The sequence below is a fragment of the Danio rerio genome, chromosome 16 (genome assembly GCF_049306965.1).
Source record: "Danio rerio strain Tuebingen ecotype United States chromosome 16, GRCz12tu, whole genome shotgun sequence".
NCBI lineage: Eukaryota > Metazoa > Chordata > Actinopteri > Cypriniformes > Danionidae > Danio > Danio rerio.
In genome coordinates this window covers 16,677,878-16,704,333 of record NC_133191.1, presented here as the reverse complement: position 1 = coordinate 16,704,333, position 26,456 = coordinate 16,677,878, and the positions used below count along the sequence as shown (strand labels likewise).

The 26,456-nt window shown below is 41.3% G+C and overlaps 1 protein-coding gene across 5 annotated transcripts in view; it reads left to right on the top strand.

Moving 5' to 3' along the window:
* The first annotated feature begins 288 nt into the window (after positions 1 to 288).
* tnxba (tenascin XBa) overlaps positions 289 to 26,456 on the top strand; it is a 28,755-nt gene continuing 2,587 nt past the window's right edge. The window contains exons 1-14 of one of the 5 annotated variants that reach the window (XM_021466883.3): positions 289 to 638; positions 1,397 to 5,604; positions 7,800 to 8,003; positions 8,556 to 9,602; positions 10,015 to 10,137; positions 17,202 to 17,345; positions 18,510 to 18,629; positions 20,724 to 20,879; positions 22,276 to 22,400; positions 22,480 to 22,612; positions 22,707 to 22,858; positions 24,352 to 24,448; positions 24,600 to 24,761; positions 24,841 to 25,004. In XM_021466883.3, the coding sequence (XP_021322558.1) occupies positions 1,491 to 5,604; positions 7,800 to 8,003; positions 8,556 to 9,602; positions 10,015 to 10,137; positions 17,202 to 17,345; positions 18,510 to 18,629; positions 20,724 to 20,879; positions 22,276 to 22,400; positions 22,480 to 22,612; positions 22,707 to 22,858; positions 24,352 to 24,448; positions 24,600 to 24,761; positions 24,841 to 25,004 (6,741 nt within the window). In that variant the 5' untranslated portion in view covers positions 289 to 638; positions 1,397 to 1,490. Of the gene's footprint in view, positions 639 to 976; positions 5,605 to 6,157; positions 6,343 to 7,799; positions 8,004 to 8,555; positions 9,603 to 10,014; positions 10,138 to 17,201; positions 17,346 to 18,509; positions 18,630 to 20,723; positions 20,880 to 22,275; positions 22,401 to 22,479; positions 22,613 to 22,706; positions 22,898 to 24,351; positions 24,449 to 24,599; positions 24,762 to 24,840; positions 25,005 to 26,456 lie in introns of those variants that run through there. The other 4 variants (XR_011006671.2, XM_073925968.1, XM_073925969.1 and 1 more) reach the window with 4 other exon arrangements.

The window sequence follows — 26,456 nt, the reverse complement described above, 5'->3', positions numbered from 1 at the left end:
TATATATATATATATATATATATATATATATATATTTTTTTTTTTTTTTTTTTTTTTTTTTTACAAATGATATAGAAAAGTTTGTTGTTTAAATTAAAATATTGTCCTTTAAAGTATTGGTGACTTCTCTTTAGCATAAATAACATTATGTTAAATATTTATTTCTCTGTTTTGCTTGAAAAGTACATTTATTTGAAAAACATCAAAGAGAAAAAGTTCATGTTTTTTAAATCCAAATTTAATTCTTCTCATTTTTACAAAAAGTATGCCAATAATACCATAATATTTGGGTGAACTGTCTCTCTAAGACAGTTGAAGTGTTAAAGATGTCTTTCTTTTTGTTAGAGTGTGAAAGATGAAAGATGAGAGTTTAACATCGGCAGAGACCAATTTTGGAAAGCACCAATAAAACTTTCAGAAGCATTCAGGGAATATGTTCAATGTAAACTGGCAAGGAGGCGGAGTGTGGAAAAACTTTAAGTGTGAGGGCATTTGATTGTCCCGAGTCCTCTTGGCTACTGGAGCTCATGTTCACCATCGCTCCTTCTCCATTAATCTCAGTCAGTTACAGGAGGTTCTCAATGCTGATGGAAGGAACTTTTTTTCAACACAGAACAGGATAGCAGCTCCAAACACAGGTCAGACAAATTCTACTACAATTTATTGATTTTCAGAGTTGTTGTCAGCAAGCATTGCATTTATTTTAAGCTGGCTGAACATTTTGCTTTAAAAAAAAAAACTCAATGTAAGATTACATCAATTTATACATTATTAAAATATCAATGTAAAATGTATAGTATACATGTAGATGAATAAATTAGTAGCTAAATAAAAATAGATAGATAGATAGATAGATAGATAGATAGATAGATAGATAGATAGATAGATAGATAGATAGATAGATAGATAGATAGATAGATAGATAGATAGATAGATAGATAGATAGATAGATAGATAGATAGATAGATAGATAGATAGATAGATAGATAGATAGATAGATAGATAGATAGATAGATAGATGTAACCTCCGGTTATTACATTTTTTAGATGCTTCTGTGGTGAGCAAGTGTTTTTTTTTTTTTTTTTCCCAACTGGAAACTGGTCCTGTATGTATTTATCGGCCTAAGCAAAGATTATGTAAGGGTTGAGTGAAAGACATTCTGTGAGAGGTGGACAGTGCTGCTCTGTTGCTGCGGTACAGTCCCACTGCTGATAGGGGTTTTGAGGAGATTTTTTTTTAAAGATGCAGTCTTGAGCCCATCCCAGCTCATCTCAGCCTGATATACATTTCAAAAGTGTGTAAATTAATGGAGTAAATCAATGGGTGAATAAGAAAGAAGTGCATTGCAAGGATAAACTAATGGGAAATTAACTCTGTTTTTTTGTTTGTTTTTAGGAAACAAATCCATTATATCCCAAAGACAAGTCGAATAGCTGGGGAAAATAACTTAATTTAGGCTTTATATTATTAGTATAGATCATTAATTTGTATGAATAAACTGGGCACATCAACCCAGTATAAAATGTTAATCTCATTAGTTTTTCTCATTCTAAATGTGTCTTTTCTTCAAGGCACACTTAGCGAGAATAAAAATGACACTATCAAAACCATAGACCATACCTTTAGTCATCATATTCCCGTACAAGTAACTACACCATTAAGCACAAAAGTAAAAAAACAAACTCATGCTGCTTCTTCAAAAATGAGCAACAGCAATCAGACTCTTCCATTCACTCCGAAGCCTGTTGTAGATGATATCCAGAAATCTGTCCCTCTTTTTCAAGACACACTTAGTGCCAAGGACAATTCTACTTCGGAATCAAGATTGAATGCACATAATGTGCATAAACCCTTAACCAGATTATCAAACACCAAAATCAGAAACCAAACTCAATCTACTTCATCAATAAGTAGCAGCATCAGTCAGACTCTCCCATCCTCTACAGAGCCTGCTGTAGATGGTGTTCAGAAACCTGTGCTTGCTTTAAGAGGCAAACTTAATGAGAAAAAACATTCTACTGTGCAGTCAACAGCACACCTAGGTAGTCTTGACATTCCAAAGCTGGTGACAACAAAGCTAATTAACAAAATGAAAAACCAGACTCGTCCTACTTTGGCAAAACCGAGCAGTGTTAACCAGACTCTTCCATCAGTTAAAAAGATTGTTGCAGATCAAAGTACAATTACTGAGAAAAAAAATTCCACTGCAAATTTACCTACCCAAATTATTTCTGTGCCAAAGACTGACAAGAAAACCAAAAACCATACTCAGTCCACTTTCTCAATAACTAGCAACATCAATCAACATCAAGACATTGTTGAGAAGCATCCACCTTCTTTGCAGGACCCACATAGTCAAAAGAAAAACTCTACGATGAAGTCTCCAACCCAAACTATTAAAGTTGTGACTACTTCATTAAATAGCAAAAAAAAGGACCAAACTCAATCTACTTCCTTGACATATAGCAAAGTGAACCAATCTCTCTCGTCCTCTACAAAGCCTAATATTCATACTAGCCAAAAGCCAATGCAAGGTGTTCAAAACAAAATTAGTGAGAAGACAAATTCTACTAATAAGTCAACAGTCAGTAATGTTAATGTTCAGAAACCAGCTACTAAATTAAACACCAAACTGAAAGTACAAACTCAATATACTTCTTCAACAAAAACACAGGTAAATCAGATTCTCACAACCTCTACAAGACCTGAGGTGGACTCCATACAGAATCCTGTCCAAAGTGTACAAAACACAATTAGTGGAAAGAAAAATTCCACTACTAAGTCAACTGTCAACACTATTAATGTTCAGAAACCAGTAACTTCTTTGTTGAAGACCAAACTAAAAGAACAAACTCAATCCTCTTCTTCAACAAGTCAATTAAATCAGACTCTCACAACCTCTCAAAAGCCTGGGGTGGACTCCATACACAAACCTGTCCAAAGTCTACAAATCACATTTGGTGGCAAGACAAATTCTACCACTAAGTCAATAGTCAACATTGTTGATGTTCAGAAACCAGCTACTAAATTAAACACCAAAATGAAAGTACAAACTCAATCTACGTCTTTAACAACAACACAGGTAAATCTGACTCTCCCATCATCTACAATGCCTGAGGTGGACTCCGTACAAAAACCTGTCCAAAGTGTACAAAACACAATTAGTGGCAAGAAAAATTCTACTACTAAGTCAACAGTTAACACTAGTAATGTTCAGAAACCAGTAACTTCTTTATTGAAGACAAAACTGAAAGAACAAACTCAATCTACTCCTTCAACAAGTCAAGTAAAACAGACTCTCACAACCTCTTCAAAGCCTGAGGTGGACACCACACAGAAACCTGTCCAAAGTGTACAAAACACAATTGGTGACAAGAAAAATTCTACCACTGAGTCTATAGTCAACACTATTAATGTTCAAAATCCAGCTACTAGATTAAACACCAAACTTAAAGACCAAACTCAATCTACTTCTTCAACAACTAGCAAAGTAAATCACACTCTTCCCTCATCTACAATGCCTGATGTGGACACTGTCAAGAAACCTATCCAAAGTCTACAAAACAAAATTGGTGACAAGAAAAATTCTACTACTAAGTCAACAGTCAACACTATTAACATTCAGAAACCAGTAACTTCTTTATTGAAGACCAAACTCAAAGAACAAACTCAATCTACTCCTTCAACAAGTCAAGTAAATCAGACACTTACAACCTCTACAAAGCCTGAGGTGAACTCCATACAGAATCCTGTTCAAAGTGTACAAAACACAGTTAGTGACAAGAATAATTCCACAACTAAGTCAACTGTCAACACTATTAAAGTTCAGAAACCAGTAACTTCTTTATTGAAGACAAAACTTAAAGAAAAAACTCAATCTACTCCCTCAACAAGTCAAGTAAATCAGACCCATACGACTTCCACAAAGCCTGAGGTGGAATCCATACAGAATCCTGTCCAAAGTGTACAAGACACAATTAGTGGCAAGAAAAATTCTACTACTAAATCAACAGTCAACACTATTAACGTTCAGAAACCAGTAACTTCTTTATTGAAGACAAAACTCAAAGAACAAACCCAATCTACTCCTTCAACAAGTCAAGTAAATCAGACTCTTACATCCTCTATAAAGCCTGAGGTGGATTCCATACAGAAACCTGTCCAAAGTGCAAAAAACACAATTGGTGACCAGACAAATTCTACCACTAAGTCAACAGTCAACATTATTAATGTTAAGAAGCCAGTAACTACATTATTGAAAAACAAACAGAAAGAAAGAACTCAATCTATTTCTTCAACAACAAGTCAAGTAAATCAGACTCTCCCAGCCTCTACAAAGTCTGATGTGGACTCCATACAGAAGCCTGTCCAAAGTGTGCAAACCACAATCAATGACAAGAAAAATTCTACTACTAAGTCAACAGACAATCATATTATTGTTCAGAAACCAGTAGGTACATTACTAAAAAACAAAATGAGAATCCAAGCTCTCTCTAATTCTACAAAAAACAGCATTATAGATCAAACTTCTCTTTCTGCTAAGCCTGCTGTAGATGTTGTGCAAAAATCTGTGTCTCCTTCTCCAACTACATTTGGTGAGAAGAGAAACACTACTACCAAGTTAGTGAGCCACAATATTAATGTTAATGCTTCAAAGCCTGAAAACACTAAGGTTCAAACTCAGTCAGTTTCTTCAAAACCTACTCACATTAATCAGACTCTCTTATCCACACCAAAGCCTGCTGTAGATGTTAAGACACCTGGGTCTGCTCTACAAGACATATCTGGTACAAAGAAAAATTCCACATCCAAGTTAACAGCTCAAACTATTAGGAATAATGTTCCAACACTAACTACATTGTTAAATATTAAACTGAAAAACCAGACTCATCCTTCTTTTTCAACGATAAGCCATGTCAATCAGACTGTCCCATTCAGCACAAAATTTGTGGATGAAGTCACACATAGAATGAAGAAAAATTCTACTGTCAAGGCAAGGTTACAAACAATTAATATCAATGCATCAAAGCCAGTAACTACATCATTACACACTAAAACGAAAAACCAAACTCAATCAACATCATTAAAAATAAGCAAAGCCAATCAGACATCCCCATCTACCACTAAGCCTGTTGAGGGTGAAATCAGCCTTGGCAAGAAAAAAAATTTTACTGTCAAGTCAGCTTCTCAATCTATTGATGTTCATGCATCAAAGCCAATAACTACACCACCAAACACCAAAACGAAAAACCAAACTAAGCCTAGTTCATCAAAAAATAACAACAATGATCAAGCTGTCACATCCACAAGCCCTGTGATGGATGGCACACAAAATCTAGATATAGACAAACTTGCAGAGAGTTCACCAATTAAAATAGTTATAACCGAGGGTTGTGTTCAGCGGAAGTCTCAGGGAGATGTAGGTAACATAACTAAAATACGAGAAACAGAACTAAGTTTGAATCCTGGATCTCCTCTGGTTATGACTCATCGAATCAACCTGGTACAAGGAACATGCAATGGAGGTTGTGAGACGGACATGGCTGCACTGAGGGAAAGAATTGAGCTTCTTGAAAAGGAGATGTCAGCTATTAAACAAATGTGTAAGTACAAGCATGAATTATTTTATCTTTTTTTTGAAAAAAAATTCAGTTAAAGAGATAATCACCCCAAAATATAAAATTTACTGTGTTTAATCAACCTCAAATGGTTCCAAACCTTTATGAGTTTTTTTTTTCTTTTTTCTTTCTGATGACTACAAAATAACATATTTTAAACAAAACTCAAAACCTGTAAACATTGACTTCCATAGTAAGAAAAACAAATGCTTTGCAAGTCATGGTTACATGTTTCCAGTATCACACAAGCACCTTTGGGGCTCAACCGTGTTCATTTGACATCAAAGGAATGTGGGATTCATTTTCACATGACTTCTGGATTTAGACAACCCAAGCCTGCCTTTAAAGGTGTTGTGTATGATCCACTTTGAGGTGTAAATAAAAACCAGTGAGTGAATTCAAGCTGAGTGCACTAGAAGAAATGCCGTTTTGTTTGTGCTTTGCTACTCAATTAATTCCTCAAGTGGATTAGACTTTGGTCAGACAACTTTTGGTCAGATCCTGTGATAGTTATTTAATATTTTGCGAGCTCTCTATTAGTCATGTAAAAAAATGTCAATTTAACAATTAAATAACAATTGATTTCTAAAATTCATTTGGCACATAAACTCTCTCAACACATTATGGGATTGACTGAGTGCCCTCAGACATGACTACAAACGGCTGCTAAATCAAATAGTGCATTATTTAAAGGTTTAGCGACTCAAACCTTTAAAGATTAAGGTGCTTCTATCCACAATCGCTCTCTGTCTGGTCTTGCAAATTATTTTGTGCAATTTGATTCGTCAGGCCCCTCTCATATATATGATCATTACAAAACTGGTATACTGCAAAATGGATGTCAGCAACATATTTGAATGGCCAGTGAGCAATGCATTTTTAATTGTGCAATATGTAAGTTTGATACCCAGTGGTTAAACTAGGTATTTCACTCCTGGTTCAAAAGCACAGGTTGCCAGATTGGCAACATCAGCAGGACCGTGCCTGACTATCAAGCCTAAAGCTTGATTTAAGGCTGATCCAAGTCTTGTTTTAAATAGCAACTGCATGCAAGGAAAATTTCACATATTAAGCCTAAAATTAATATTTTAGAAACGGCTTCTATTACTTGTAACTGACAATGATCACCTCAGGTACACCTCATGTGCTTTATTCAGTGATAAATGCTAATATTGTGACTTTGAATGCCATTTTACTAGACATTTAATGGCATTTACTGAAAGCAGCACCATAGTTTACCTCAGATTTGGAAAATAAAATCAAATAATTTTAAATTAAACTTTAGTACTGTGCTAGCCAACACATATCAGTGTTTAATATGAATTAATTAGATTAAAAACCTTACCATTTTGTTGGAGTGCACTAAGTGCACTATCCTGTGCTTCTATATGGCTGTATTTACATTTCTGTCATGTTTTGTCTGGTGCAAACAGTCAAAATCGCTTGTCACTACAAATCTCATTGCGAAGCGCGTTTTTAGGACACAGGGTTACAATGTAACCTGCTCACCTAATGTTTATGTTCACAATATTTATATTATTTGCTAACTAAAACCACCTCATGTAGAACTCTGAATCTGCATCTCATTTCAGAGTCTGCCACTTTGAGAGCCTTTCTGACTGAATAAATTTAATTTGCTGTTTTCCACCAAGGCAACCTGGGATGCTGAAATATACTTGGCTAAACGAGCAGTGGCGGGTTAAAGATACCAAAACAAAGACAGACGTTCTAGCATGGAACGCACATTTTTAAAGCAAAATATGAATGTTCACTTAGCAAGTTTCTTAAATATGGGAAAACATATGATATTTTTATGCTTTAGAAGAGTCAAAAACTTACATACTGCACCTTTAAAACAAAAATTCTCTAATGTAAATAGCAACTTACTCCAATTTGATGATTTGCTACAAGACTGTTGTAGTGCTTAGTCTGATAGTTGTGACAACCAGTACTCTGTTCAAACACAATTCTTTCCACATGCTCACATAAAAAAAAAAAACATACAAAGAGCTTGGACATATGAACAGTTTGTTTGTTTGTCAAGATGAAAAAATTATGAGAATTTACTTACTGCACCCTTATTGGAAATATTAAAAAATATTATTAATCAAGTATGTGTTATGACAATGCATATACATTAGAACTGAATGAACTGGTTATTACACTTTATCTGTCTTCAGGTGTTCCGTGCTCAGGAGAGCAGTGCCCTAAAAACTGTAGTGGCCAGGGCAAGTGTGAAGAAGGAAAGTGTGTTTGTTTCCAGGGCTTCAGTGGTCCAGACTGCAGTAGTAAAGCATGCCCCTCTAACTGCAACAAAAAAGGGAAGTGTGTGAAGGGAAAGTGTGTGTGCCAGACTGGTTTTACAGGCATAGGCTGCAGTAAAGGTGAGTCTGCATTATACACATATAGGAATCCATCACATCTTAGAATTCAAGTTTCATTTCACAATTGAGTGTCTGGAAATACTGTTGATGGTGTGTCTTTCATGAAAGAAAATATAAGGGGAAATTTAGTTCATGTCAATGCAACAGTTTTCCATACAATGAAAAAAATGGCTAACAGAGACAGTCAAACCTACCTCCAAAACCACAGGAAATTGCTATAGTACAGGCAATGTGATCAGTTTTAATGTGAGGAATCAACATAATCTTGTATATTTTGTATGATAAACAGCTTTTTCATGGTGTTTTGTTGTTGGTGTTTTAAATTTTATAGCTAAACAGTTCATGGTTCCAAACTATTTGAATTCCAAAGGAAATTGAAAGATGTACGTAGATACAAAGATAAACATCATTGATGCTGTAATGTTTAATTTGTTACATGGAGAAAAAAAAAATCATAATTTTGTAATCATAAGAGTGTATGATACATTTTAATTATGGGTTGAACTACTTATTTAAGATTGCAAGTCTCACTTTAAATGATTTTTCCTATAGCTATAGACGAGAGGATCACAGTAACTGTTGAAACTGTGACTATGAAGATGTCCAGTGCCATGCCAGACACAAAAACTGTCAAGACAAGGCCAGACAAGGCAATTTTAGTGAAAGAGACAGTTACAAAGGTCCCAAAGAAACACACTACAGCCAAGCCAACAGTAAAGCCAAGTCCCACCGCCTCCACAGATAAAGTCCTGTCCCATACCACAGGGAAAGACAACATTAAGATTGTTGGGCAACAATCTGAAAGCATGAAACTTCAAGAACAAACAAAGGGTAAAACAACAGTCATAAAGATGGGTTCAGACAATCAAGCACAAACTGATTTAAGTGACAAGAGCCATAATGCTAAAGATGAGCCTGCCTATCAGAATGTGACTCAAAGATCTGTAAAGAAGAGTAATGGAACTTCCAAAATTCTGCATAATTTGTTTAAAGGGTCAATGAATGTAACTCGGTCCAAGACAAAGATTACTACAAGAACTGCAGGAGATCAAGGGGAAGAAAGCAAGACCAATGCTGTCTCTGCTGAAAAAGACGAGAAGTTGTTTCATGGCAATGTAACAACAGTTCAAGCTGAGAAGAAGTCTGATAAGCCTGAAATTGATGCAAGTGTTGAATCCAAAGCTCATATGAAGCATTTCAGTAAAACTAGCAGCAGATTATCTGTCATTGGGTCAGTTGAGGTTCATAACATCACTTCTACTGGCTTCATTATGTCTTGGGAAGCACATCGAGACAAGTTCAAGAACTTCACTGTCACAAGAAGGGAAATCAAAGCAGGAAATGAAGATTCTGAGAAAATTCATGAAGCAATAGAAAATGTAACAGATGCTGAAAGGCTGGGATCAAACAGAACCTTGACTAAAATACTCAGTAGCAAATCTGAAGGAAACGCTATGAAAAAGTTTTCACAAATTCTAGCTGGTACAACTCGATCATATCATTTTAAAGGCCTTCAACCTCAAACTCAATATGCGATTTCCTTGTTTGGCTCTGGTCCTGGCATGCGATCCAAGATTCACCGCATTACATTATCCACAGGTACTGTAGGTTCCCATACTTCCTGCTTTGATTTACTCCAATAAATATGAGCATTTACTGGTGGTGCATTGGCAGTATTTGAGCATGATCAAACCTTTTATAAATACATAGACTACGGTGCCTTAAATATTATAAATGTTGATGTTGGCACGACTTGCTTACACTATTTAAGTCATAAATACTAAGCACAAGTACAAAACGGTCTTTGAATTTCTTTGACTCTTGTCTTAGAATTTCCAGTGCTAAAATTAATGATGTGTGCTGTAAATTGGTGAATGGTGATGCTTAATATTAAATCATTTTAAGAGTGAATGCACCAATTGATTACTTGGGTAATACGGCATATTTATATAAGAATATAAGTGTTTCAGGACTCTAAAATTTATCATTGCTATATTTCTCTCTTTTTTAGGCCCTGAGCCGCCCACTGACCTGGTGTTCAGCAACATAACAGAGACATCCTTTTCACTGTCCTGGGCAAAACCTAAAAGCATAGTGGCAGAATTTAAAGTCAAATACATCAACACTGTGACTGGTACTGTAAATCTGTTTAAATTAATCCTTTTCATAAGGTGTTGATGCCCATTTAACAGTCATCAGTTTCAAATCTTTAAAAGTTTTGATATTTGCATTTAAAATATATGTACATTTTTAAAGCTATAGTTTGTATTATACCCTATTTGCGTAAATTACAAAAAGTGTGGTTTATTTATAAAATTTTGAGAGGATCACGTGCTTCTGATCAACACAGCTGGCACCTCATTAGCTTCATAATCTGCCCTATTACAATTATGGAAGCATTATAAATAACGTTCGAGGTTACTAAAGTAACCCTTCGTTCCCCGAGGAGGGGAACGGAAGCACTATAAGTGGATTTGATTTGTAAAATCCACGCATTGGGAGGTTCGGTTCAGAAGCTACTCGTCTGAAAGAGTATTGAACGGGCCAATTAAGAATGAATTGGCAGCGCAAGCCTGCGCAGGTGAGCGGCATAAGCAATCAACTGAGTATATAAGCTCACCTGGCGCCAGCAGACGCTATCCTTTTTAAGCTGAAGAGACTTTCAACAGCTAAGGGACAGTCATTATGGCGACGGAGTATAGTGCTTCCGTTCCCCTCCTCAGGGAACGAAGGGTTACTTTAGTAACCTCGAACGTTCCCCTTCGGGGGGAACTTCAGCACTATAAGTGGATTTGATTTGTAAAATCCACGCATTGGGAGCCCATTGAAAGCGCCATAATGACTGCACCTTACCAACACCCCCGATGAGGAGATAGTCAAGCAAGCGTGACGCACCCGCATCAAGGGGGGCGCGGTCCTCCAACGTGTCCCTGGCCCTAATTTATCCTACTTCAACAGAAGTTTAACGGATTTAGATATATTTTTTGGGAAGTCGTGAGCATCTAGATAATTCTAGGAAAATACGACAGTACATTGGGAAGCGTGCAATCCCGATAGGGAGGACGCTGCGGAGGCCATCCGTTACCCAAGGGGGGATAGATGGCAGAATTTACATATGGACTAGCCCTAAAAAGGGGGAGTACGCATAGCAAAAGAGTGGTTAGCGGGGAGGGAAGACACGGGTCCGCCCAGGGGGGGGACTTAACCGTGGCGGAATAAGCATATGGGATCGCCTAGTGGGGATCACGCATAGCAGGCACCTTTACCCAAAACGCGGGCTGACCAGCGGGCAGACCTACAACGTAGTGGGCCAGCAAGTGACTCCTCCGCTGAGTCAGTGCTGGGGGCCACGGAGGAATCTGCAGGGCTCACCTGACGAGGAACTTTACTGACAGATAAAAAGGCGCACGTATCTCCGTGTTAGGGAAAATGGCGCAGCAAGCGTGTTTCAACACCCTACCGAATTGTTTCCTCAATCACCAAGGGTTACCTAATACCCTTGAGGAAACCGGCTCCACTCGCAGATTGTAAAACCTTGCAAATGTGTTGGGTGTCACCCAGCCCGCAGCTCTACAGAAGTCTGTTAGAGGGGCGCCGCGTGCGCGCGCTCGAGAGGATGCGAAACTCCGAGTGGAGTGCGCACGCGCTCTCGGGGGACGCGGCTTATCTCGGCTCTGATAGTGAAAGAAAGGCATCCACAATCTAGTGGGAACTTATTTCGGTACGGCACTTCCCTGCTGCCGACCGTTATAACAGACGAAGAGCTGCTCAGATGATCTAAACTCTGAGTGCGGTCCGGATAATACGCAAAACGCGAACTGGACAATAAAGAAGGGCTGGGTCTGCCTCCTCCGAGGGCAGCGCTTGCAGGCTCACTACCTCGTATTAAAACGGAGTGGTAGGAACCTTGGGCACATATCGCGGGCGGGGTCTCAGGACGTGAGAGAAGCCAGCCCAATTACAGGCACGAGTCACTGACCGAAAAATGCCTCCGGGTCCCCGACCCTCTAATCGATATCAACGCGACCAGCAGAGCTGTCTTCAGGGACAGAAAGATACTGAGTCGAGGATCGAAGGGATCTGACGCGGCTTGTGTAGCGAGGGCGAGATCCTAAGAGGGCATGAGAGGGGGCGGGATGGATTAATTCGCTTAACGCCCCTGAGGAACCGGATGATGAGGTTATGCGTTCCCACGGTGCTGCCAGCCACCGCGTTATGAGAGCGGAGATGGCAGCCACGTAACCTTGAGTGTGGAGGGCGACAGCCTGCTCTCCAGCTTCTCTCGGCGTAAAGAAAGCACAACGCTGATCTGGCAAATTACGGGGGTCTTCTCAGCGAGAGACACACCATTCAGTGAATAGACTCCACGTCAGGGCATAGGCGCGCTCGGGGAGGGGGCTCTAGCCCGAGTGACGGTATTAGCCACCACAATGGGAGGTTACCTAAGTCTTCCTCGCGTCTAAAATCTCTTCAAAGATCGGCGAGGGTGCCAGGTGGTACCCTGTCCCTGAGAGAGTAGGTGCTCTCTCGAAGGGACTGCCAGGGGAGGGCTATCGCGAGGGAGAGCTCTGACATCCAGGTCCGGTTGAGCCAGAGGGGCGCAACCAGCAACCTGTTCCTCGTCCTCTTCCTGACCTTGCACAGTAACTGCGCGAGCAGGCTCACTGGGGGAAACGCGTATTTGCGCGTGCCCCGAGGCCAGCTGTAAGCCAGTGCATCCGTGCCGAGAGCACTCGGTCAGGGAAAGAACAACTAGCAATGAGCGATCTCGGGGGAAGCAACAGATCGATCTGGGCTTCCCCGAATCGCGCCCATATCAGCTGAACAGACTCGGGGTGGAGTCTCCATTCTCCAGGACGCAAGGCTGCCGTGAGAGCGCATCGGCTGCACGGTTGAGCTTGCCTTAATATGAATGGTGTGCAGCGATTTCAGCCGCGGATGACTCCAGAGGAGCAGACGGCGGGCGAGCTGAGACATGCGGCGAGAGCGCATACCCTCTATACGGCTGATATACGCCACCACCGCCGTACTGTCCGTCCTGACCAGCACGTGTTGCCGCTCCAGCACCGGAAAAAAACGGTGGAGAGCGAGGAACACTGCCAACAGCTCCAGGCGATATGCCAATGCAACTGGGTACCTTTCCACAGGTCCGCAGCCGCATGCCCGCAACGCACAGCCCCCCAGCCCGTGTTGGAAGTGTCTGCTGAAACGACAACAAGACTGGACGCCTGTTCTAGAGACACCCAGGCCTGTAGGAACGAGGGGTCGCTCCAAGGGCTGAGGGCGCGGCGACACAGCGCAGTAACAGAGACTTGGTGTGCGCGCGCGTGCCATGCGCGTCTGGGGACTCGATCGTGAAGCCAGTGCTGAAGTGGTCTCATATAGAATAATCCGAGCGGCATGAAGCGGCTGCGGATGCCATATGCCCCAGGAGCCTCTGAAATAGTATCAGTGGGACCACTATTTTACTGTCGAGCTCTCTCAGACAGTACAGCATCAGCTGAGCGCGCTCTCCGGAGAGGCGCGCTGCCATGGTGACCGAGTCCAGCTCCAGCCCGAGAGAAGAGATCCTCTGCACGGGGGCGAGTTTGCTCTTTTCTCGGTTGACCTGAAACCCCCACAGGTGGAAGTGCCAGAGCACTTTGTCTCTGTGCATAATCAACTGCTCCGAGAGAGGGCAAAAATCAGCCAGTCGTAAAGAAATTGAGTATGCAGATGCCCGCGAGCCGAAGGGGCGCTGAGGCACCCTCCGCGGGCTTGGTGAGGACCCGCGGAGACAGAGAGAGCCCGAAGGGGAGGGCTTTGTATTGCCAAGCTCGACCTTCAAACGCAAACCGCAGAAACTGTCGGTGGCGAGGAAGAGTGGAGACATGGAAATACGCGTCCATCAGGTCTAATGCTGCAGACCAACCCAGAGGACGAACGCACCGGAGGATGCGCTTCTGCGTGAGCATTCTGAACGGCAGCTTGTGCAGGCAGCGGTTCAAAACGCGCAGATCTAGGATTGGCCGTGACCCACCGCTCTTTTTGGGCACGATGAAGCGTGGGCTGTAAAACCCACTCTCCATCTCGGCTGGAGGGAGCGGCTCGATTGCATCCTTCGCCAGGAGGACAGCAATCTCCTCTCGCAAGACAGGGGCGGACAGGGGGCTGACCCTGGTGAATACACACCCGTGACTTGGGGGGCCGTTTCGCGAACTGAATCGCATAGCCGAGTCTGATTGTGCGTATGAGCCACCGCGAAGAGCTGTGGGGCAGCGGTGGGGCAGCGCAGAGTGGGTGTGCTGATCCGGGAAGCTCGCGGGTCCCACGGAAAAGCTGGAGGTGAGATATTTGCTCTCACTCCAAACCCGAGCTCCGGAGGAGAGGCTCGAGGGGTGGGAGAAAGGAGACCGTCCTCCCAGCGCTCGTGAGCCACTGGCGAAACGCACCGAATCTGCAAGCTAGAAAGCTAGATAGCGTCCCAGACTGGCAGATTTCGGGCTGTCACATCTGGGGAAGTGAAAAGTGCCCTTTCATAATGTTTTCATGGCAGTAAAAAGTGCCGTTGGAAATGGGGCCCCGCCCTCCAGCGGGGAAAGAGCAAGTTCCCTCTTCTCCAGATGGCCTGTCCCAGGGGCGCTTCGCGGTCCGTTGCCGGACTTAGCGGCGTTCTGGGCAGGGGGGCTGCCTGCTTCCGAGGTGCCCGACGCGCTCGCTTCGCCTGAGGCGTGTGCGGGGGCGGAGCAGCTCTCGTAGGCGGGCGCCTTCGGCGAGGAGCAGGTATGAATGGCACGGCGGGCGGAGCGGGCTACGGACCGCCGATAAGACATCACCCACCAACTGCTCTCTCACCGCCTTGAATTCCTGGGTGAATTCACAGACAGTGTCGCCGAACCTGGCTGGGGATATGGGGAAGTCAAGAAAGCGGACTTTGTCGACTTTGCGCATATCAGCCAGGGGTGGCGCTCCTGGACCACTAATGTGGACATCGTCCTCCCCAACGCACACGCAGCGGACTCAGTAGTCCGAAGAGCTAAGTCGGCGGCGGTGCGAAGCTCGTAAGCCTGGGTTGGACTCACCCTCGTGCAGCTCGGCCAGCGCCTGCGCTTGGTAGCGCTGGTAGGTGGCTATCGCATGCAAGGCGGAAGCAGCCTGGCCCGCAGCTATGTAAGCTCTAGCTCCGAGGGAGGTAGATAACTTACAGGCTTTGGATGGGAGACGAGGCGGACCCCGCCAAGAAGAGGCGCCGCGCGGATTTACCGCCATCGCGCACTCAACCTGAGGAATCGCCACATACCCCCTGGCTGTTTCACCGTCAAGAGTGGTTAGGGTGGAGGAACACGCAGCACGAGCAGAAAAAAGTGCTTTACAAGACCGCGTGAGCCTACTGTGCACCTCCGGGAAGAAGGGAACGCCCCTCTAGTCGGTCCGGCCGCGGAGCTGGGGGATAAACCATCTCCAACCCACGGCCGAAGCAGCCCGGGAAAGCACGGCTAACATGTCCGTTTCAGGATCCGTAGTGACAGCGCTCACCAGCCCGAAGGGGGCGAGCGGGTCTGGATCATCATCGGACAATGAAAGCCCACCCTCCGATGCCGCGGTGGACATCTGGTCTCTGGTGTCATCGGGCGTAAGGGCTACCATCTGTTAGACGGATCGCTTCCCCCGCCCGAAGCTTGGATGGAGCGCTTAGAGGAGCGGGAGGTCCGCGGGCCCGTGGGCGACGGATTATCTCTCGCTGAAACCCTCAGATCTGCCCGAGTGCCCGCTGCAGAGCAGGGGACAACTGGGGTGGTTCACCCTTTTGCAAAGGCTAACCGCGATCTTGCGCAACAGTCATGGCATCGCAATGACGACATGAACTGCCCGCAAGCAGCGCATTAACATGCTGGACCCCCAGACATGTAACGCAGTGCCCGCGCCCATCATCCGAGGACAGGAAACCACCGCATCCAGAAACGCACAGTCGGAGCGCCGTCCTGAAAAGGACGTGCTGCACGACTGTGTTGCTCTTTCTGTGAAGTTTGCAACTTTATACGCACCGCTCTGGAGGACCGGACCCAAAGAACGCCAGGCAAGGGAGAAACCCAGCTCGACCGTCTGCCACTGCGTGTACACACTCTGGACCGGGAGAATGCTCTCGTTCGCTCAGAATCGCTGGTCACAGCAGGAGGAACCCTCATCGACTCGATCAGAAAGTCTCTGAAGCGAAAAGGATAGCGTCTGCTGGCGCCAGGTGAGCTTATATACTCAGTTGATTGCTTATGCCGCTCACCTGCGCAGGCTTGCGCTGCCAATTCATTCTTAATTGGCCCGTTCAATACTCTTTCAGACGAGTAGCTTCTGAACCGAACCTCCCAATGCGTGGATTTTACAAATCAAATCCACTTATAGTGCTGAAGTTCCCCCCGAAGGGGAACCAGAGTTTTTTAGTCCAGTTATCTTCCGTCTTTAAGTTTCCCTCCTTACACCCCTACTTCCCACTCTATTATCTGATTGGGAGACACGGTGGCCCAATGGCTAGCATTCTTGCCTCACAGCAAGAACACCGCTGGTCCAACCTCCTATCGGGCTGGTTGGCGATTCTGTTGCAGAGTTTCCATGTTCTCCCCATGTTCACGTGGGTTTCCCCCGGGTTTCCCGGTTTCCTCCCACCGTCCAAAAACATACACCATAGCCAAACGATTAAACCAAATTCTCACCCAAGACATCCTTGGTTTACACTTCTCACACGGCGACAAGCAGGGGAGTTCTCGAGACCTACCTGAGCTTCTAACTGGAGGGAGCTGCAGGCTTGAGGATATTACCAGCTCAGGGCTCTCTTCCGGGACAGCATGCCAATACACTTTGTTGATTATCAGCTGAGTGAATTCTTGAAAGCGAGTCAAAGCTTACGTGAGGGGTTTCTAATGGATGGGACAGTAAATTTGACATTGTTCTCTCTTCTGGCTGCCAATATTAGTTTCTCTTTATATTTTTGTTTTTTTGAAAGTCATTATGACATCCTTGTGGTTTTTCTTTAGTTATTTGAGCAAGTTGGAATGCAAAAAAATTGTAGTAGTCTTCCATTCACTGCACTCTACCCAACTATGTTGACCTACGCTGCTGAGAAACTCTAAACTTTGAAAAGGGTGTATTATACAATCATTATACTTGAGTACACTCATGCAGATATGTCACAATGTCATTTTAAAATGTCTTATCATTTCCCTGCAGGCGAGAGTGGCTCCATGTCTGTTGACTCCCAGCTGTCCCATGTTCTCCTGTCTAAGCTCACTGCTGGCACCACTTATGACATTACTGTGAGCTCAGTCCTGGATAAACTCGAGAGTGAGCCAGTCATAGCTTCTATCACCACAGGTTTGTATAATAATGAATCAAACAGCTACAAACAGAAACATTACAAACTTTTATTTGATACAAAACATATTGAAAGTAAAGTTGAACAATAAAACAAGGTTTGTGTACTCGTGTACATAATGAATTTGTCAGCTTGTGTGAATGTGTCAGTTTACACAACAGTCAAAAAACTGCTGTATGTGAGATGTTATTACCATTTATGATCTAAACAGGTTGGATGGGGATTGTTGCAAATGGCCATTTTTAGACTTCTTCAGAGATGTTTGATTGAGTCCAAGTTTGACCAATGGTTGGTCTAAAGGAGCACATTATAGAGCTTTTACGATTCGACTTTTGCTTAATGTGAATTTCCTGCTAACTTTCAGCCATCCTGAATTATATTTACTTTTCCTTCTTCCCTGCCACCATGCCTTATATTTGAGACTTTATTATGCAGGGGTTGAACAGGGCTTTGTTTTCTCCACATATTACACTTGAACCTACATCTATTACTATCTGAAAGTTCTTCTGTGTTTAATCTTAAGGAAAAGCTTGAGTCTGGCCACAGATCATTAGTGTTAAACTAATGTTTGTCCTTCTATAAGTCTTGCTCAGTTTGTCTGTCTTCCATTTAGGATTTCACATGAACAATTTTTTTTTTTGCAAAAAAGTAGCACATTTTTTAAGTCGTCCCCAGATCTGTGTCTCAATCAGTGTAATCTCACGAGAATACGTAAGTATTTTTCATTTTGCCAGTTTAGTGGCTAATTCGTAGTTCAGTCGTACAAAATTGTACGATCTTAAAAAAAGAGGCGTGGCACCTAACCCCTCCCTTAAACCCAACCGTCATTGGGGGATGAGCAAATCACACTAATTTGTACGAATTAGATAGTACGAATTCATACGAATTAGACACTAAATCAAAAAGTTACGAATTGCCGTGAGATTGTGTTAGTCTCAATACAATCCTGTCTCTGCTGGCCATTGCTTTGAGAGTTTGTTTGATGCATGTTCAACCTTACATAAATGTGTGCCCTTCCAAATCATGCCCAGACAAATTAAATTGTCACAGGGTAACTCCAATTAAAAAATTGGAGAAAAAAGAAACATCTCTAATGATTTTCATTTTCCAAATTTTTTGTATTATACGTACTAATTACTATTTCACTTTTCTCTCAATCCTAGTGCCAGATTCTCCTACTGAACTAAAAGTAGTGAACATCACAGACACTAAAGCTTTGCTGGTATGGAAACCGTCCAAAGCAAAGGTGGACAGCTATATCCTAAGTTATGGGACTACAAAGTGTAAGTGAAGTTGAATATTTTCTTAAATTCTCAACTGAACTGTCCAACTGAACTGCTCATTCTGAAAACGTAGCCCTATATACGTTTCTGGAGACAGCAAATTCTGTAGCCAGAGGTATGTATGGCTGCATTTCATATTTAACAAAAGCTATGGGGCGGTATGATGCCATTTCTTTTCGCGCTTACCAGCTCACTGCTTACGTGTGGACTGCTTTCCCGCTGTAACCAGTTTGTACCGTTAGCTCACCATGTACGTCAGAGGACTTAAGATGCAGAGAAAAGTTGACCAAAATGACAGAGTTTGAGTCCGGTGAAGAACGGTTCCAGAAAACAGGAAAAACAAAAACAGAACACAAAACCTTAAAGAAACGAATAAATAACAGGGTGAAAATGTGGTCAAATCTGAAAATGTGGTAAAAATCAGGCGAAGGCTTTTCTTTTTCTGGACTGCTTTTAAAAAGTGTTGGTTGGGTTTAAAGGGCCATTAAACCCCCTCGTTTCAGCAGTGTGTTTTCACACCTCTACTCTGGAAAAAGTCAGAAAAGTGGGCGTGTCCAGCTCTGTTTAGGGGGAGTGTCGGAGGAAGAAAAGCGGCTTGGTATGGGAGTGTCTATTTGGGCGCGCTGAATTTCAGAGTCAAAACACACACCCACAGCGGACAATGTGACTGTGTTTACATGGACATCTGTAGTCAAATTATTTGCCATGTTATTAAATGGTGGACTTTAACTGCAGTTTGGCTCTTTCATTCAGGGAATTCATTCATGTCCCTCCCGACAAACGTGATATTTGATTCGAGGCGCTGCTCTAAGCGTGTATTTTTCATGCAATGTTTGATACCGCACGGCGAATGAGAGAAAAAAAACTCAGCATTTCCCGGAAACTTAGATACACACGGCAGGTAGCGTCAGAAAGCCGCGTGTGTTATTCCGGTTACAAAATCCAACACGAGGTTATAGTTTGGTTGTAACTGTTAGTGCTAACTATTGCACTCGGTGCAATAGTTTGTTTGATACGAATAAAATACGAACTGAATAAACAAAGAGCACTGGTCGCTCACTTACCAAATCTGTAGAGACAGGACAATCACCAGCAACTAGAGCCGCGTCTTTATTTAGAGGAGACTACAATCTGGATCTCAGCGTTTGCAGATGAGAACAGCTCTCAGGTAAACAATAATCCTCCTTAGACACGTAAGTTATTGTTGTCGCGCGTCGCGTACACTGTTAATCCACGCGTGAGTCTGCGCTCTCACAGAGACAAAATGAAAACGAAACTTAACTGCAGCAAACTATAAAAGCAACACTTCACGCTTGTTTTGTCAACACAACGTGGCGTCTTTGCCGTCTACACTGTGACAGTAATGAATATTAATGAAGTTGCACAATAGAGCGCGCTGATTGGTTTGAACCAAGCCTTACTCATGCATTAATGCATCACACTGTAAGACGTAATAAGACACACTCTGGCACAGACGCCAAGTCTGCACGCTGGAATACACGCTATTATGTCATGGCCGTGACGCAGCTTCAAAAATTCGTTTCAAACAGGAAGTACGAATTTGCTTGAAATAACGCAAAAACAACCAATTTACACTTTTTAGTGAAATATAGGTGTCCTAATAGTGTTTTTAGCAGTGTGGGACACATATACGACTGTCAACAGCTCAAAAAATGTGTTTTGGTGTTTCGTGACCCTTTAAGGAAGTGGGTGGTTGGGTCAATCAATACAATTGATTGTGTTTATAGAAGGAGGAGGGTGGGTCAATTGATCGGTCAGTCAGTTAGTCAGTCAGTCAGTCATATAATCAGTCAAACACTCAGTCAACAATAGCCTCTGGTGGGTTTATGCAAGAACAGCAGGCACGAATGGCACTCGTAAAAGAAATTTGAGATCTCAAAAAGCCTGCACAGCAACCTCTCGTGGATTCTCAAAAAATGCAAAAGAAAGTGCCCCCTGGGATGTATTTTGTGGTCTTCAGAAATGTATATAGAAGTAGCTTTTCAGAATGAGCCTGGGTTGGAACTGTCATGACTTTATTCAATATTTTTTTCTTTTCTGCTTTTTTTTTTTTTTTTTTTTTTTGCTTTCTAGCTCCTAATGTGACTATTACAGTGACTTTATCTGGCAGTTCTGTGGAGCACCAGCTTAGAGCACTTCATAGATCTTCTTTATACATGGTGAAAATGACAAGTCAAGTCAACAGGCTCCAGAGTAGCTCAGTCTCCACATCTTTCACAACAGGAAGTGGTGAGTAAACACAGTCATGGTGCTATATAAAAGCATTTTATTGGTTACACTTTAAAAATAAGTTCACTAACATGAACTATGAACAATTCTTGTACACCATTGAAGAATTAAAATTAACATTACTTGTTAACTAGTGTTAGCAAGTGTTATCTAGTACTAACAATGAGTCATTTTATTTTCATTAGCTAACATTAACAAGGATGAATAAATACTGTAATAATGGTATTGTTCATTATGTTTATGTTAGTAAATACATTGACTAATATCATTACACGGCTGTCAGGAATATTTGATTCTGATTGGTTATTTTCAAGGTTGGACATTCCAAAGTATGTTATTCTACTGTATATAAAAACCTCTGAAACACAGGATCCTTCAGGTACTTTAAAACATCTGGACCATCAGTAAATACATTCATATCGATATACATACATCCACATTTATATTTAAAGACCATTTTGAGGGATGTAAAAAAAAAACAATGGTCCCAACGCATTTCCTGTTTTACATTTTTTTTTCTATAGCTTCCGAGAATCCAAAAAGAGCCACATATTGATAAATAATGTTATGATAGCTGGTTTAACATTAAGTTATAATTGAATCCCCTCTTGTTACAGTTATGAAATAGTTTTACATGTAACAATGTTTAATGTGTATTTTTATTTTTTTAATGGCAATTAACCACGTAATAAGCTTATACAAAAGCATGTCAGCCTTTATTCTGCAATAGCAACCATCTGGAAGTACTTTATCCCTCACATAATTAATGGAATCTTTTTGTAAAGTGGTACCACTAAATGGCCAATATTAAAATCCAATGTATTTGTGTTAATAGTAATAAAATATATTAACTAATAATCTATTAACTTTATTTTATTTAAAGATGTAAAAAATTAAATGCAATAAAAATGTTAAATCAGCATCACGGTGGCGCAGTAGGTAGCACAATCACCTCACAGCAAGAAGGTCGCTGGTTCGAGCCTCGGCTGGATCAACTGGCATTTCTGTGTTGAGTTTGCATGTTCTGCCAATGTTTGTGTGGGTTTGCTCCAGGTACTCCAGTGTCCCCTACAGTCCACAGACATACACTATAAGTGTATTGGGTAAGCTAAATTGTCATGTATGTGTGTAAATGGGTGTGTGAGGGCGTTCCCAGTGCAAGGATTGCGGCTGAAAGTTCATCCGCTCCATAAAACATATGCGGGATAAGTTGGTGGTTCATTCTGCGGTAACGACCCATGATTAATAATGGGACTAAGCTAAATAGAAAATGTTAAATCATTCTATTCTGATATATTACAAAGCTTTGCAAAAATCACCAGATATCTATAGTTTTACTCATTGATTAAGAAGTCAAAACAGATTATTTGTCAAAGAAAGCCTGTATGTTTTCCAGGGGTGAAGCTTCAAGTAGTGACCCCTGATGAGGTGACCTTTCACTCAGCTGTGATTTCATGGAAGGCTCCCCGTGTAGCTTTCAAAAGCTACAGGCTCACATACCAGCTTAGCGAGGAAGTCAAGGTGAATACATCAGTAACACCTGAGACAAATTTAGCAGCCTTCCCACAGCTTACCGAACCCCTGCTTTAAATTTTAACAGGAGCTGATTTTAAATCCATCTGTGACTCATTATGAGCTGACTGGACTGGCGGCTTTCTCAAACTATACTGTGAAAATAGACGGAGAAAGAGATGGGCAGTACATCAGTTTTGTCTCTTCTGACTTTACAACCGGTATGTAATGTTCCTTTTTAAAACAGCTTTAAATCCAGGTCTGGCTGTGTTGTAATTGTCAGAGATTTAACTTTCTTTCTTCGTCCCCCTTCAGCCCAGCTTCCACACCCATATCCCACAGACTGCTCAGAGGTGCAGATCAATGGGATGAAGGAGTCAGGAGAGGCTGAGATCTACCCTGAAGGGAAGAATGGAGAGCCGGTCAGGGTGTACTGTGACATGGAAACAGATGGAGGTGCCTGGACAGTAAGAAACAAAAGCCTGGATTACGCATTCTAAAAAATGGTGCTTAATAGCACTAAAAATCTTATTAATTTTAAGTTCTGCATACCTATATCTTTAAAGATGGTGCTATGTGTCATCTTAACCATCCCGAAGAACCACTGAAGTACTAATACTGGTACTGGATAGCACTGAAATTGGTTCCCCTATGATTATAAGCAGAAAAAACACTTCTTCCAAAGAACCACGATGTTAAGGACATCAACTACCACAAAGAACTGCTGAAGAATATTTTTTTATATATATAGTCATTGCTGTCCAGATTAAATTTACAGTGGCGCATGTATTACATGTCTGGATCTTTTAAATAGCCAAAAGTGTTTTTGTTAGCTTTTAAAATGCAGGCTTATTACAGGGTACAAACACTCATTTAGATGAGTCGTAAATGTCTTTTTGTCTTGTTTTATGCTTGAACTAAATGTCAATTGTCAACTGATTATATTTTAATTGCATTACAATATCATTGCTGTAAAAAGAAACTGTATACAATTGAAAAAAGTCACTTAGCTGTAAGTCATTTAACTCTTCACCGGAAGATCATCGGTATGGGAAGAAACACTAGCTCTGCATATACCCTATTACATTCTCTTCATGCTCTCAATTATATTCTCTACAGTATTGTTTCTAATATTTTTGATTTTTTTTTACCAATTCCACTATGACGTGACCATCACACAATTATTTTCATTGCAATAAAAAAACACTAATACGTTGACTGAATGAAATTAAATTAGTAAACTTGTTGCCTCAGTTTAATGATTAATAGAGTCTCCCAAAACTTGCATATTTAAGTTCATTTAACTTGTCAGTTTGGTAGATTATACTTAAATTATTCAGTTCACTGTGTGTGTGTGTGTGTGTGTGTTTGTTTGTGATTTTATGCAATGAAAAAAATGTTTAAAAGAAAAATAAGTAGCCATTTATCCCCATTATGGTGAATAATTATATACAAAGCCTTGTTTTCTGATTTAAAAAAAGACCTTGCTAAAAGGTTGGACATATTAGAATTTAAAGTCAAGACTAAATTAAAAACTACCTATTTTCTCAAAGGATTAATTGTGATTTTGAGCTTACTATACTTGAAATCTTAAGTTTATGCATTTTCATTGTATACAAGCTAAATTAACTCACATTTTTTTAGGTTACAGGACCAAAATGCTAAATTAAGTAATGTTCAGTCAACTTTACTTGATTGTTAAAGAAAGCATTAGGGTTTACAGTGTGGTTTAATGTCTCTTTACACATAATTTTCACCAAAAAAATATAATTGTTTTAATATTTACATAATTTAAATGAGAAGACTTAAATTTACTTTTATTTAGTGACTTAAATAAAAATCTTTTTTTCAACTTTTTACGATTATCATGTCCATGTAAAAATGTTTTTGTGACATATCACGTACATGTGTATTGCATCCTCAGATGGATTTGAGTAAGGCTGTTGTTTTACAAATTCAGGTTTTCCAGAGAAGAATGGATGGATCCACAGATTTCTTTAGGAGCTGGAGAGACTATAGTAAAGGCTTTGGTCTCTTAAGTGGAGAATTCTGGCTGGGTGAGATTCTCCATGGAGATTATATTTTATTTTTTTAAAACCCGACCCCAATTTGTATTTTTTTAAATATCTGAGGTAGTCTCACCTAAAAAAAATATCAGCTTGACATCTTGGGTATTTATTTAAATTACACCTCTTCCCCTCTACTCAGGAAATGATGTGCTTCACACTCTCACCAGTCTTAAAGCAATGAGCTTGCGGATTGACCTGCGCTCAGGAAATGACACAGCCTTTGCTCAATATATAAACTTTAACATTAGCTCAGAGGCTAATCACTATGCAATTGACCTGTCTGGATACTCTGGCACTGCTGGTAAGAGAGAAAAAATCTAAATTTGGAGAAAAAAAAAAGCTGTTATTTTAGATTTTTATAAGATGTTGTCTTTTTCTAGGCGATTCCATGAAATATCACAAAGGCCGTCCATTCTCTACCAAAGACAAAGACCCGGACACGCTCAGCATCCACTGCGCTAAAGCCTACATGGGAGGATGGTGGTATAAAAACTGCTACAAGGCGAATCTCAACGGCCTCTACGCCTCTTATTCAGACAACAAGGTATTGCAGCGGCAAATTGGAGCATTTCTGTAGCTTGCAATATGGGAGTGTGACTTTTCACAGACACCTTTTTTAATGACCACTTACCTTCAAATTAAAAATCAAAAGCATCTGCTAAATGACTTAAAGTAAAAGTCATATCTTAGATTTAGATCAACAATTTTGGCCCAATTTTGGCATGATCCAATCCTTACAGAAAATCCATGCGAGCAATCATGTAAAAACACGTGATCCATCTAGAACATGTAAACAGTGTGATTTTTTTGTAAATCCCAACATCTTTGTTTTATGTGATTTACGTGTATTTTTACAGGTGAAGCTTGCTTGTTTTGTTTGTAAAGGATTTGACAGTTGTGGTTTGTAAATGACAATGGGTGGAAGGATGCAAGAATTAGTTACTTTATTCAGTTCATCTTTATTTCTATAGCACTTTTTACAATGTACATTGTGTTAAAGCAGCTTAACATACTGTAGATGAAGAAAAGAGAGTAAAAGCCAAAATACTACAAATTGTTCAATTGAAACTGCTTTCCATTTATTTTAATATAAATGCCACTGTTGAAGATCAGTTCAATGTAGTTCAGATCAGTATAATGCAAATGTCACTGCTGAAGGCCAATCCACTTTAGAGCAACTCCACCAGTTTATCTCAGAATGTGTCATGGGGTACTTTCACACTTGGTTCAATTGCCTTGAGTGTACCCAAGTTCGATTGTCTCTCCCTTGCCACCTTCTTGGATGGTGTGTGTTCACACTCTCTTTTTCCCTTGGAACCCCGGTAAGCTTGCATTCTCGAGCTGCTGTTTTGTGTATGGCTGTTGCTAGGTGAAAGCAAACCGCCAAATTGGAAAGACGTCCACACATCAAGGTCATTCTGCTTTTACTGAATCTCTTGGTTTTGGACATACAGAAAGTGACTCGCGGGTGGTGCAGTGGGTAGTACTGTCGCTTCACAACAAGAAGGTCGCTGGTTTGAGCCTCGACTGGGTCAGTTGGCATTTCTGTGTGTTCTCTCTGTGTTCGCATGGGTTTCTTTCGGGTGCTCTGGTTTCCCCCACAAGTCCAAAGACATGTGATACAGTTGAATTGGGTAAGCTAAAAATTGTTCATAGTGTATGTGTCTCAGTGAGTGCGTTGGTGTTTCCCAGTGATGGGTTGCAGCTAAAAGGACATCCGCTGTGTAAAAAAAAGCTGGATTAGTAGGCGGTTCATTACGCTGTGGCGACCCCAGATTACTAAAGGGACTAAGCTGAAAAGAAAATAAATAAATAAATGAAGAAAGTGACTCGTGTCTATTTGCCGCAAAAAATATTATAAACGTTCAGAACATCACGTGATGTCTGCAGAAAGCTGTTTTTGGAGGGGACAAGCAGACATTATCACTGTGTTTGCCCTTGCTAAGTCCCGCTTGTCACCAAGGTACAGTACGTGATACACAGAGACACACATACA